Below are 12834 nucleotides of genomic sequence, written 5' to 3'. Positions count from 1 at the left end.
TGGCTTTCGTTCTCAGGACGATTTGTCAGAACCAAATGGCCCAGCCTTAGCTCGTCCGATCAATCCATTTGTCGAAGTCTTTACTCCATTTTCTAATACGATTGGAGTTCCAAGAGGTAACATAGGATCCATTCCTCCTCCACCACCACCAACAACGCCTGTTGCATTTACAACTACACCTACAACTCCTGCACCTACTACTACTACTACTACCACCATTACTACAATGGCAGCAACGACAACTACTACTACCACTACAGTGGCACCAACAACTACTACTACGATGGCACCAACAACGACTACTACTACGATGGCACCAACAACGACTACTACTACGATGGCACCAACAACGACTACTACTACGATGGCACCAACAACTACAACTACAACGGCGCCGATTGTCACTACAACTACCACTACAAGTACAACAATGACCCCAACAACAGTGGCTACAATGACGCCAACAACTACCACGATGGCAGCACCTACCATCACTTCAGAGCCTCCAACAATTGCTCAAAGGGTGATGATTGCATCACAGGCAGGGGCTACTTCTGAAGCAACAACTTCTTCTCAAATAAATTCATTTAATTTATCAAAAAATTTGTTGAATACGCGACAGCAGAATGCTTTCGGTACTACGTTCGATGATTTGGCCTTCCTGAATTCGTTGGTAAGTAGATTAATTTTTATACGCATTCCTAATAACCGCGAATTTCTGTAAAATATTATGTATATTATACATATATCTTTTTTATATAGTTACAGAGTAATTCACGGAGTACCAATCAGAAGACACTGACACAAGTGGAGCAACTCTTGGCAAATAAGGCAAGTAATGTGTACAATAAATTACATAGTGCATAAAATATAAAAACGAAGTATTCAGTATATCCTAATAAATAAATCTCAATCGAAACAATATTACTATATCTCGACCTTGATCAAATGTGATACTACAGTATTTTATACACATAAATGAATAAATTGTTGCGACCGATATATGTTATACTACATAGGATATCACGTTTCTTTAAAAATATGAAGTAGGAGAAATTTAAAAAATAAGATTCTTAGTAAACTTGTGATCTTCCTTGAAAACAAAATGCAATGATCGTTCGAGGGGAAAACCAAGGAACAAGCCGCGTCGCTAACGTTAAACGATCCTTTCACTCCTTTATATGACTGTGCGACGAATTGTATTCTGTTTCTAATAAGATCGAGCTCCAGCTTCTAAGCTACATCACGTCGATTCTCTTTTTTCTCGCTTCTAGACTAAACTTCTTTCTCGTGTTTCTGCACAACGTATAAATAAAATTGCAATGATGGAAGTCGCACAAGACGAAAAATTCGGTAGATCGCAGATTATCTTTAGTCACGCCCTTCTCGGAAAGACATAATGACGGATCTGCGACGATCGCAATCATATGATCGACCAGTCACGGTGAATGGACTGGAACGTCCTTGCCAGCGGCCTTCTCTATTCCTCGCAACAGCCGTTCAATATGTCATCTCTCGTTAACGTTGTCTGTCGACAGAAGTTAATGCGTGCGTAGATGGCATTAATATAATAGCAATAAATAGCCCATTGCACGATAACGCTATTAGTACGTACATCGTTATCGTATAATGAAATTAGTTCTCATTGTAGTGGGAAATAAAGAGAATATTTTTTCTGGAAATATTTGACTTGTAAAAGGAGTAGTCGTAATATGACCGTATTAAAGTTCCGAATATTCCTGTAGATTTATAAAGTGCAGGAAAGCGAAACCTTTTTTTGTACGTGAAATTTGCTTCGATTTGATTGTGTTTTACGTTCTGATCAATGAATAAATAAAACATACCATACTTTCACGGGTATCCAGTTTCAAATATCTCATATACATGTATATACGCTTATATACCTAAGTATATCCTAAGTGTATCCTAAAGAGAAGCATTATTAAATCTGCGCAGTGTAGAACAGAATTGTCATTTCCTAACTTTCTTTCTATATTTTATTTTCAGATCTTAGAACTGGCACTGAAAAATCCGGGACCGACTCGATCACCAAAAGCTATCAGTATCGAAAATGCTTCGCCAAATTCGATTTACAAGCCAGCAACGACATCTCTTTCTGAGCCAATAATAATCGATTTGTCTCCAGCGTCTACAGTTTCAACGTCCACGCGAAAATCAGTAGAAACACAGCAACCAACCAGTCAAAGATCAGTAATTAGTAGTTTGACACCCGTGCAAGTGACTTGGAAACCAGTTACAACCACTAGCACCAGAAGAAGCGTGGAAATAAGCACGGCTTCTCCTTCGACCACGGCTAAAACGATTTTGATCAGCACCACTAAAGCTCCTGTAACTGTTAAAGCTAAACTAGCAACCACTCCTCGACCTAGAACCACCACTCAGGCGCCATTAGGCTTTGGTGGTCTTCTGTGGCAGGCTCTCCTCGGTGGAGGTTTATTCGGATCATCGACAACTCCGAAGCCCGTAAAGGCCAAACCGGTGCCAAAAACCGCGCAAAAGTCGGTTAATATTATGCCGAAACCAATCCAAACCACGCAAAAGTTAGAAACGACAACAATTCCCTCTAGTGCGACTCTGAAAACTATGGAAATTTCGAAAATTCAAGTAAACAGTCCAAATTCAATTGTACAGGAAAAGTCAGTGACTACGCCGTTTACAATCTCGACCACCGATAAACCATTGATTAATAATCCAAATCCGAGGTTGCCTGGTGTGGTGACGTCGACCTATTCTCCCGAAGAAGATGCAAAGTTCATAGTTGAGCTTCTGCGAGCTGTTGAACAGGGTAAGTCGTAAAACAATACTTGTAGAAGTAGAATAAATTACGGTAGGATATGTATATAAAATTGATTGAGATTCTGTAATAATATGATCACGGAAACGATTGGTATCAGATGTGACGTTATGTTTGTTACAGATAATAAAACTGGTTCCTCGAAGAAAGTAGCAGGATTAACTCAGGATGATCAATCCTTTTTAAGAGCGATTTTAAGCGGTCGAGCTTTAACAACAACGACTCCATCACCGACGGTAGAAATCAGTAACGCTGCTTTGTTGGCGGCATTATTGAAAGCTCAAGGTATAGAACCACCAACTCCGGCCAATAATATTAGAGAGCAGCTCCAGTTAGCCGTAAGTGTTGTCAATTAAATAGTTTGTAACGTACTGAAATCTTGGCAACAATGTACTTAGTACATGTTGCAAATATACGATTCGTAGAATTTAGTTATTTATTTTAGATAACATTATTTTAATTAATCACGATAATCTTTATATCAATTTACTTAGAACGATCATTTTTGCCTGACTTAAGCTTACTCAATTAAATAGCCTGAAGATAAAGAACTTTTGAAATAACTAAACTGATCTGGGAAACTTTAGGATACTTGAACATCAATTTTTATGATTAAATTACATTATTCAAATTGTTTCTTACATAAAAAGTAAGCAGGTATCCGGATACCCTGGAATTATATTCTTTTCTAATTGCAAAAATGCATAGAGTGTAATAACGGAAAGTTTAACGACACCAAACAATGTGATATAATTCTTACAAATTGATCCAGTTAGACGCGAGCTCGGCGATAGTTAATCGAATGACAAGGGCGAAGCGCGAGGCAACAAAGAGCGGGGCGCGATGAAAGAAAATAATTGCTGGTCTTGTAACAGAGTCTCGGGCAGAGCGTCACCTCTGCTCCGACCGCGTCCCCTGCTAGCGAGTCTTCGACAATTACGACAAGGCCGGCATCTAGTGCTGCAACCCGACCAACGGATACCACGAAAAAGACGGTGACACCGAGACCAACCTCAGGACCAAGGATACGCACTACAACGTGGTCACCAAGCTCTACGTATCCACCACCTCTCTTCAGCTCTTTCTCCAATTACGGCACGCCGGCACAGTCAGCCGGTGATAATTCTGGAAATAGCGCATTATTTGGTGCTACCAGAGCATTCAGTCAATTTCTCGGTGCTGCGATAAGTGTAAGTTATTTTCTTATTATCGTTATTCATTAAGTTCCTCGTTGCTCGCGTTTTTCACGCTCGTTGGTGATAGATCATGAAGGAAACAGATGGCAACCAGCCCGACGTTCCTGTCACGTTACGTCCAATTACGTTTACCCAAACGTAGTTGAATTCTCTCGACTAGCGTACATAATTTAGAAAGATGAATTTGTTATCTATTACAGTTTTCGTCAGTTTTTTTTTGTTTAATAATACTCCTCAACTATAGAGCTCGATAATATTCCTATTGATTCTTTATGTTTCAGGGAGCTGCGCAACAGTTGCAGTCACTGGTCAGAAATGGTACTAGAATTGTGTCCGAAGTGGTAGGGTAAAGCTTACGAAAAGGAAAGAAATTTAATATAATGTATAAAATAAAATTAATTCGCTCATGTGAAAATTTAGAATGACGCAAATGTGATAATTTAGAACGATCTACTTTCAAATACTTTTGCTTCGAAGGATGCGGTGATAGCAGTACCTCTGATAAGTATGTATTCAATGTCAATTCATTTACAGATCTTCTTAAAAGATATCATCCGTAGATTAAATGTTTATCTGATGTTGGGATGAAATTTGTCAAATTCTGCTCTGTTATTTGTAATTGCATTACTTGTAATAGTTTTAGGTTGATTACATACTTTAATTTAATCGATCTAGCTAATAGCGAGCATGACATTTTAACTGTGACTTAATTCTTAAAACACGGAGGTTCCTTAACGACCGTTATCGAAATTTCTTGCTTTATCGCGTATCAAAATTTCTCTTATCCTGCATCGTTTTGTTTCTCGGAAATTTGCTTATATGCTACAATTTGAATGCCTCTAATGGCAAACAATGATATCTAATCCGTGTTTTAAGCGTCAGAAGTGCCTCTCAGCACAGAGGTCCGACATCGAAGACGAAATCAATACAAAGTCTCGAGCGATGTGAGTCGCGATGGGATCGATCAGTTCCACGCCTTGCAAATGTTTCTCGGGGTAGGGCCGAACGACGCGACAGGGCCCTTTCTCTCTCTCTCTCTCTCTCTCTCTCTCTCTCGACGGAGCCGTACCTCTTTGAAACATTTGTAACGTTCGTCGCAATTAAGGTAATTAATTGGAGGCGACGCGCCTCGTCACGATTTGCGAGACAGTGACGATTCGCGGCGTTCTACGTGTGAAACGCGGATCGATTTGCAGGGCCCACCCACAAAGATCGACTTAACCAACGACCTTGTCGACGATGCTGCTTAAGAAGAAGGTGGTAACTTAAACGTATATCTTTGAATGAGAGCGAGCATGAGAAAGAGTGTGTGCACGTGTGTGTATGTATATAAAAGAAACAAAATGTTAGAGAGAGAGAAAGAAAAAGAGAATATAAGAGAATAAGACAAGGGTATACAGAGAAGCGTGAAGGGAGCATTGTGTGTACGGTTCGCGAGCACCTTTCGCCGCTGGTGCGTCGCGTTCCTTTTCTCTTTTTTATATAATAAAGCTGGAAGCGTATGCACGGTGCACGATCCTTGGGTCTTGTTTGACTTTCGTTCGTACGTATGGTAGCTCAGTGATAATGGTAGCGCTTAGTAATAAGCTTGGTTACTTAACTACCGCGTTAAGGGTTGAAACGTTGACGGGTATTTTCCTATTGGACATTTAGCGGCATTGCGTATTCCACGTAGCAAACGACGTTGTTATATTAATTTTTATCGCGCGATATTCCGTCGATCGGTCGTACCAGTTCGATGGAATTCCAATTTTCCTGAGATCCGTCTCCTTTATTTCCCGGCTTAGCTGTATTAGTTAATCGCAGGACTCACGAAGCCTTGTTTGTAAATGGATAATATAATAATAAAAATGTTTCGGGAAACGAACGTATCCTTTCTTTCAGTCTAGTATCCTCCCTTTCTTCTGAATAATTTATAAGGTTTAATTTACAGAGAATAAGCTTTCGTTCTTTGCTTTGTATGTAAATATATATAAAAGTTTATAAGTAGATAAAAATCATAGGTATATGTATTATTTAACCCCTTCACAGTGTAATGAAACAAACGAGAAACAAGGAATTTGGGAAGAACGATTTAAAGAATAATCCTTTTTAGTAGATCTTTTGTATTTCTAATGGCAGATATAAATAGAACATACTTTCTGATTTTCCTAGTCAATAAATTTTAACAATCACGCTACGTATACATCCGAGATGTAAGATATGTAGTAATATACTATTTTTAATTGTTAGTTCAGGTATCTTTCGTACTATGCTAATACATGTTCCTTGCAAATGCACGATTGGGAACTTAATCACTAAACAATTATAATATATATATATATACATGCTATTGCTTTCATCCATAAAAGTTTATGACGCGCATTCGCCGCCATTTTTTCTTACCATGGTCGTTTTATTCGTGTCACCGTAAAACAGGACGGAAATTGTTATTCAGGATAATTCCAGATACAACGTCCGTCATCGTACCATAATAATCAGAGTGTGAAGATAAACTTGTTTCTCTAGCATGATTAGCATGACACATGATTTCAACTATTGTCAACAACGATACAACCAACTTAAAATTGGATCAAAGTAGTTTGCAGGATATTCCTTTTTATAAGAAAGGGAAAGAAAAAAGCGAAAGTAAAGAAAAGACCAAAAAGAGAGGAAAACGAAAGGGACTGTAGCTTTTCTTTCTTTTTTTCCTGCGCTTCGTATTCCCTTTCTTCGGCAAGAACAACGTCGAGGGTCGGTCTGGAATATTAATCACACGCTATGACGTATTTAACAGTCATTAGGGACAGCTGACTAGATAGGATGCAAAGTATGAAGAAGTAGAAAGTGACAGGAACCTTCCTCTCCTACTGACAGAAACAATAAATAATCCTTTCAGGTCATACAATATAATTACCAAGTATTTATGAGAACAGTTCGTTTTATGCCGTTGCATATATGCCTGAATCGGAGTTGCATATACACCGTAAATATGTAAAATAAAGTAAATAGAATAACGGATCAATCTTTTTATTTATAAAAATGGTTCATTTTACTCTGTTGCATGGGCAGAGCACGAGGTAACGTAAATAGAATAAAGCAAATAAAATAATGGATTAATTCGAGGCACGTTGTTTCTCTTTCTTCAAAAGATGAATCATAGGGGTCTTCGCGCACATTTTTTTTTTTATTGTTCAACCTGTTTCGCTCGATCCATGCTGCATTCGTTATAATTTTACTATGTGCAGACATTCTTCGTTCATCGTCATGAATATATATACATACTCAGAAAGCAATTATCGAAATCGCTCGCGATTTAATCGTTAAATTGACGGGCTAGATCGAAAAACTCTTTACTTTTTCTTTTCGACGATGATTCTCATTTTTTCTACAAATCGATCGCTTTTTATATTAAACTATTATAACGATTACAAAGAGATATCATTCAGTTTTATGAAAAAATTCCTTGATATAGTAGTCACTTGCAATAATAATAATGATGATTCGAAACGTAGAATAAAATGTGGTTGTGCAGAAGAAGCGAAATGTTTTTATGCGTGTATCTGGAACGAAAGTGTAATTAGTTCTAAAGATATAGGGATTTAACTGTAATAATTAACAGACTTTAAACGCGGTGCATCCTTTCTTACTTGTACCATTTGGCGTTCATAACGTACGATGTTGCATTCCAAGATAAATGTGGTATTCGTATAACGTTACTATCGTTATACAGTTAAGTTTCGCTCGTAAGTGCTTGATTGTTTGATGCGAATCGAATAATATATACCACATTTAACTACATCAAAGACGTTTAGTATTTACAAAGTATTTCATTTGAAAATCTGATTCTCTGTGGCACTATCGTTCTGTGTTTTATGGCACATTCTGCAATATTCAGTGACATAAATTTCACCGAAATCGATTGTTTCATTTCAGTATTATTCCTTAAAGGCAAGGAAAATTTTATCATAAAAGTCGTATAATTAGTTTTCCACAGAAATCTTGTGAAGTATTCAAGATAACGAAAGAATATTGTAGCTTAATTGAATGTGCCTATTAAATATATAATCGGCGATCATTTGATAAAACTGCTACTGAAAGTGTTTAATAAACTATTCCAAGTTGAATAAAGAATAATTACCAGAGGAATATACTAGCCAGGAAAATATTATCACAATAATATATTACATCGTTAGTACTTGAAGAACGAACTACGATAATTAAATATCATATTTGAGCAGCGGAATAATCCGTTCGTTAACAAAGAAACCTTTCATCCTATGCATACGACGACGATGCCTCTGCTTTAAACGAGAAACTATAAATCAACATAAATAAAAATTCATTATTTACTACTTTTCATATCTTTCTCTTTTTGGAACGTTCCTAATGATCGAAACCAGAATGCGTCTACCACTTTCGATATCGAACTACTGTTTATACTTCACCATCACCATTACTACCATGACCCATGTGCAATAGCGTTCACCGTGGCTTAATGGTGGAAGCGCGAACCATGCTCGAGGATAAAAGGCAGAACGTGGTAAACCTGTGTGCAGGTTTCACCGGCAGGCTTGCCACGAAAATCCCTGAAACGGAATTTCGCGCCGATAAATAACAAGAGAGCTCACCGACAATACCGGCTCGAATCGTTTGGTACCACATGCCACTTGGTACTCGGCAATTTAAATAAATTAACGGAGAGCAAGCGTATCCAGGCCCGGTTTGCCTATATGGTGGAGGTGAAGCAACAGCAGTAACAACAGCAGAAGAAGAAGAAACCGAAGGAGGAGGAGGAATATAAGAAGAACAAGAAGAAGTTGACGATGAAAGAGGAGGAAGCGTGTGCGTACGCACCGAACGATTGTAAGAGTGGAACACCCACGCGTGCTCGCGATGCCTTCGCGAATTCTTTTTTCTTTCTCTCACGGATAATTACAGCTAATGGCAGTCATTGAGAATGCGAGATGCGTACCGATCTGCGTACGTGTACTGGTCGACGATACTGCTCGAGAACACGACGATAACGTTTTAAGTTCCTTGCAGGCTCCTTCGATATTTAATTTATTGGTTGAATTGCTAAGTAGACGCGGCATTATCGAGGCTGGCTCACTTCCACGATCGACGACGGGCGAGATAGGATCGATCGGCGAGTGCACCGTACGGAAGATCCACGGAAGATGAAGAGGTACGGATCTGCACGGGGATTTTCCGACGTCTCGACCAAAAGATTTATTTTCGTCAGGTTCTCATTTCTTCTTTTCTCTTTACAGATTGTGCCGCGGCTTGTTGTTACTGCAGCGCGTGCTTGCTACGCCGATCGTTCTGTGTCGTACACGTTGCTCCTCGCGAACCGATAGCCGCACAGTTTGCTACGTATTTGTTCTCTTCGTTAAAGGGTGGATTGTAACAGGGTGTGGGAGGGGGATAATTTATGGGAATATTGCGGTTCGAATGATTCATTTGCGTTTGGAGAAAAGGCCGAATAGTAGATAAATATTAATCGGTTGCTTAATAATGGTATAATGGAATGTTATCGATTTGATGAAAGGTTCTCCTTTTTGGTTGGTTTAAAATTTACTTCGAATTCCTCTTCGAAGTTCCTCCTTTTTCCTCTTTTTGTAACGTATATTTATATAAACGTCACCATCTTTCTATACTCTTGTAAGGTGACGCAATTTTACTTCGACAGCGATCAACCGTACCTTGTAACAAGGCATAGTTTTACGTCAGCGGTTGCGAATGTGTTAAGTACCCTCATGAACATTCGATGAACATTCAGAAAAGATCATTTTCGTACAAAGCACACACACCCTTTTACAAACAACACCAGTCTCATTAAACTCCCAAACATTAATTTTCGTCACCATGATCTGGTTACGAACAGACACCCTATCAAAGCTGGAAGTTTCACGGTTACTCAAACCTCCGTATCATCGATTGAACAACGATCTCAAGGGATAAAAGTAACAAACCGGAGCGACTGCTAATCAAGCCGCGAAGAGCAAAATCGTCCATCAACGGACAAGAACGATTTATCGTTTCATTGATCGGTGGGGAGATTTTCACGAAAGTTCGCGATCGGTGTAGCGTATACGAGAGACGATCGAGCAGAGGCCGTGTAATTGCGATTCGATTCTCCATGTGTGCGCAACCGAGCCGCGCATTGTAGCGATTGCGACACCGATCTATCGTGGGAACAGCGCGGCTATTTCTTTTTAACCAACGATTCCAGAGATGACAGGCTGTGACTCAGCTCTCCACGTGTATTGCTACACATTTTCTATGATTCAGTACGAAAAGGATTCGGTGCGCACATCGAACCGCAAATTGGCTCGCCGATCAGTCCAATCGCCGGATAATTAAAGACGTCCTTGCTCGTATATATTTATCGTCTCTCGCAGTTGAGATCAATCGCTATAATCCTGTACGAATAGAAAGTTTGGAATCGTGAATATAACAATAGAGGAGATTTCATCTCTCTCGTTTCGAAATGTATTACCCTACGTTTGACTTAAGATTATTATAACGTATCTAACAAATCAAGTAATAATAACTGTTTTTTTTTTCAAGCTTACAAGGAATCGAACCGCAATAGGAGCGACCGGAAATCTCTTGGCTCGAGGGAGGTATTCCAAAGAAACGGCCGCCAAACTGTAGATGAAGCAGGAAATTAGCATCATGCGGGCATTTGGAAAACGAGTCAATCGAGGTAGCAGCGCGCATAACTCGGGGTCCGCAAGCTCGAAGCCAGCGGCATCGCATTCTCCCCTTGGTTCGTGTTTTACCGAAAGGCGAGAAAGAGGAGCAAAGAAGAGAGGGGCGAAGAAGGTGGCGAAGAAAGACGGCGGTGTCGAGGGGAATGGAGGGAATCACGGTGGGAGTAATGCAGGAGCAAAAGGCAGAAAACACCGGTAGGCAGTTTTGTAGCTGTTTTTATCAGCTTCTGGGCATCGGGGGTTCAGGCCCGACGATGCCAGGACGCATCTTGGGGGGTTCGTGTGGGAACGTACGTCTCTTTAGCGTACTACCTCTCCTCCTCCCTCCGAACTCTGTTCCCTTTTATCCTCGTTCGTTCTCGCGTGGTCCTTTTCTCGCACGGCTCGACGGGTCGAGCTTCCCTGCTTGGCTTTCCTTTTTCCTCTGTTCGCTAGCTCGGCGACTTGTTTCTCTCCCGTTCGTCTTGCCCACCCTCTCGACCGCTCTCCACCTCGTCCCGCTTCTTCAGCCTCCTCTTCATCGTACGGCTGCCTCGGGTACCAAGGGTTATCGAGGTCACCCTCCACGGTGCACTCGGCTACGTGGTGTGCCCTATATTTACGCACGGTAAGAGCACCCTGAAGAGGAGGTGGTCGCCCCTCTCTCTATCTTCTTCCTCTTTCGTTCAACGTTTCCTCTCCGCCTTCGTCTTTTCTTCTTCTTCTCGTTCTTCTTTTTCTCATTGTCTCTTTCTCTCTTTCTTCCTCTCTTGTCCCCTCTCTCCCCCCTCTCTCAGTCCCTCCTCCTCTTCTGCTTCTTACAGTACTCCTATCTTTTTTCTCCACCCCCTACTCAGGTTGCTCTTCAATAAGCGCCGATCGCTTTAAGATCGACTCACAACAATCATTTCAATGCTTCGTTTCGTTCGGCTTGATCGAGTTATCGTGTCTTCGGAAAACTTACACGCGTGGAACGTCACTCTGGTGGAAGATTACGCACAGTAGATTATTATTAAAAGAGGGCAGAGTACGATCGGGGTATAATAGGTCTGGGATGTTTGTAAGTCCATTACTGTCACGTTAGCCTTTAGCCCAGAATTGCATGAGACATAATGTTTAGCTTTCGTATGAATACGATAAATCACTGATAAATTTAATGTTAATGCAATAACACGAAGATTAAGGCGCACTGTTTCTTATGCTTCGTTCTCTAACACCGAATGCTCATTAAGAAACTTATGACTCGAGGAGCTATGCGCGAACACCGATGACTCACGTGCGGATAGACATGCCATAACACCCTATGTTGTTACATTGCCAACGAACCGTGACGTGGTTCTTTACTAAATTATTAAAAGCCGTTCGCTAAAAACGAATATTGCGTTTATTTCATTTTTTTACTCCCTTGTTAGAAAATTTGTTTAATTACATGAGATAATCCAGTCTTGCAGAATTGATCCATTCTACCGAAGATGATCGTTTGATTTCTGTTAAGATCTATTTTAATAATTTTTTAAGATCAAGAGGTATTTCTAAAACTGGAATCGATTAATTTGGCTTCCAAATGGAAGAACTCTCATTAATAACGCAAGTATATAGGGTAAATCATTGATAAATCTAAAAAGAAAAGGTATTCATTGGTATTAATGAGAATTCTTAGCAGCATCTTTGTTAATAAAATAACCGCACGAGGTGGAACATAAAATTAAAGTGCATGTAGACGACTTCCATCCAGAAAGGAACACAGTCACGGTAGTCTAATATCGCGTCATCTTATAAATTAAGGTGATCGCTAAAAAGCCGCAGAGCATTAATTTGTATGATAAACCGTGTATCGATAGAAAGAACGCATATTCTGAAAGGTTGCAACAGTACCTTCGAAAGGTTACGATACGAATTGCAATGCCGCGTGTCGTAACCTTTCGCGAACCGCATCGTACGCCGCGAATATGTCAGATAATGGCTGGTATTATCTGTTGAGTTGTAATTACCTCGCCCTGGCTTTCACGCCCGTTCGATACACGATTTTTCGATTTGCGTCTTGTCGTTGGTGATTTTATCTAGCGAAAGCTGGCCGACTCGTTTCGCCATGAATCTGCGTCATCGGGTGCAGGTGCGAAACTAATAACTTTCGATGGCGTTTGGC

General features: G+C 40.1%; 1 protein-coding gene across 8 annotated transcripts in view; it reads left to right on the top strand.

Moving 5' to 3' along the window:
- LOC122573022 (mucin-5AC-like) overlaps positions 1 to 5865 on the top strand; it is a 46229-nt gene extending 40364 nt beyond the window's left edge. For all 8 annotated transcript variants that reach the window (XM_043738938.1, XM_043738911.1, XM_043738947.1 and 5 more), the window contains 6 exons: positions 17 to 673; positions 763 to 831; positions 2008 to 2806; positions 2939 to 3153; positions 3691 to 4005; positions 4293 to 5865. In XM_043738938.1, the coding sequence (XP_043594873.1) occupies positions 17 to 673; positions 763 to 831; positions 2008 to 2806; positions 2939 to 3153; positions 3691 to 4005; positions 4293 to 4361 (2124 nt within the window). In that variant the 3' untranslated portion in view covers positions 4362 to 5865. The remainder of the gene's footprint in view (positions 1 to 16; positions 674 to 762; positions 832 to 2007; positions 2807 to 2938; positions 3154 to 3690; positions 4006 to 4292) is intronic.
- The last annotated feature ends 6969 nt before the right edge of the window (positions 5866 to 12834 follow it).

The sequence above is a fragment of the Bombus pyrosoma genome, linkage group LG2, assembly GCF_014825855.1.
Source record: "Bombus pyrosoma isolate SC7728 linkage group LG2, ASM1482585v1, whole genome shotgun sequence".
In the NCBI taxonomy this organism is placed as follows: domain Eukaryota; kingdom Metazoa; phylum Arthropoda; class Insecta; order Hymenoptera; family Apidae; genus Bombus; species Bombus pyrosoma.
The sequence above is the reverse complement of the archived record's forward strand: the minus strand, read 5'-3'. Positions and strand labels throughout refer to the sequence as shown.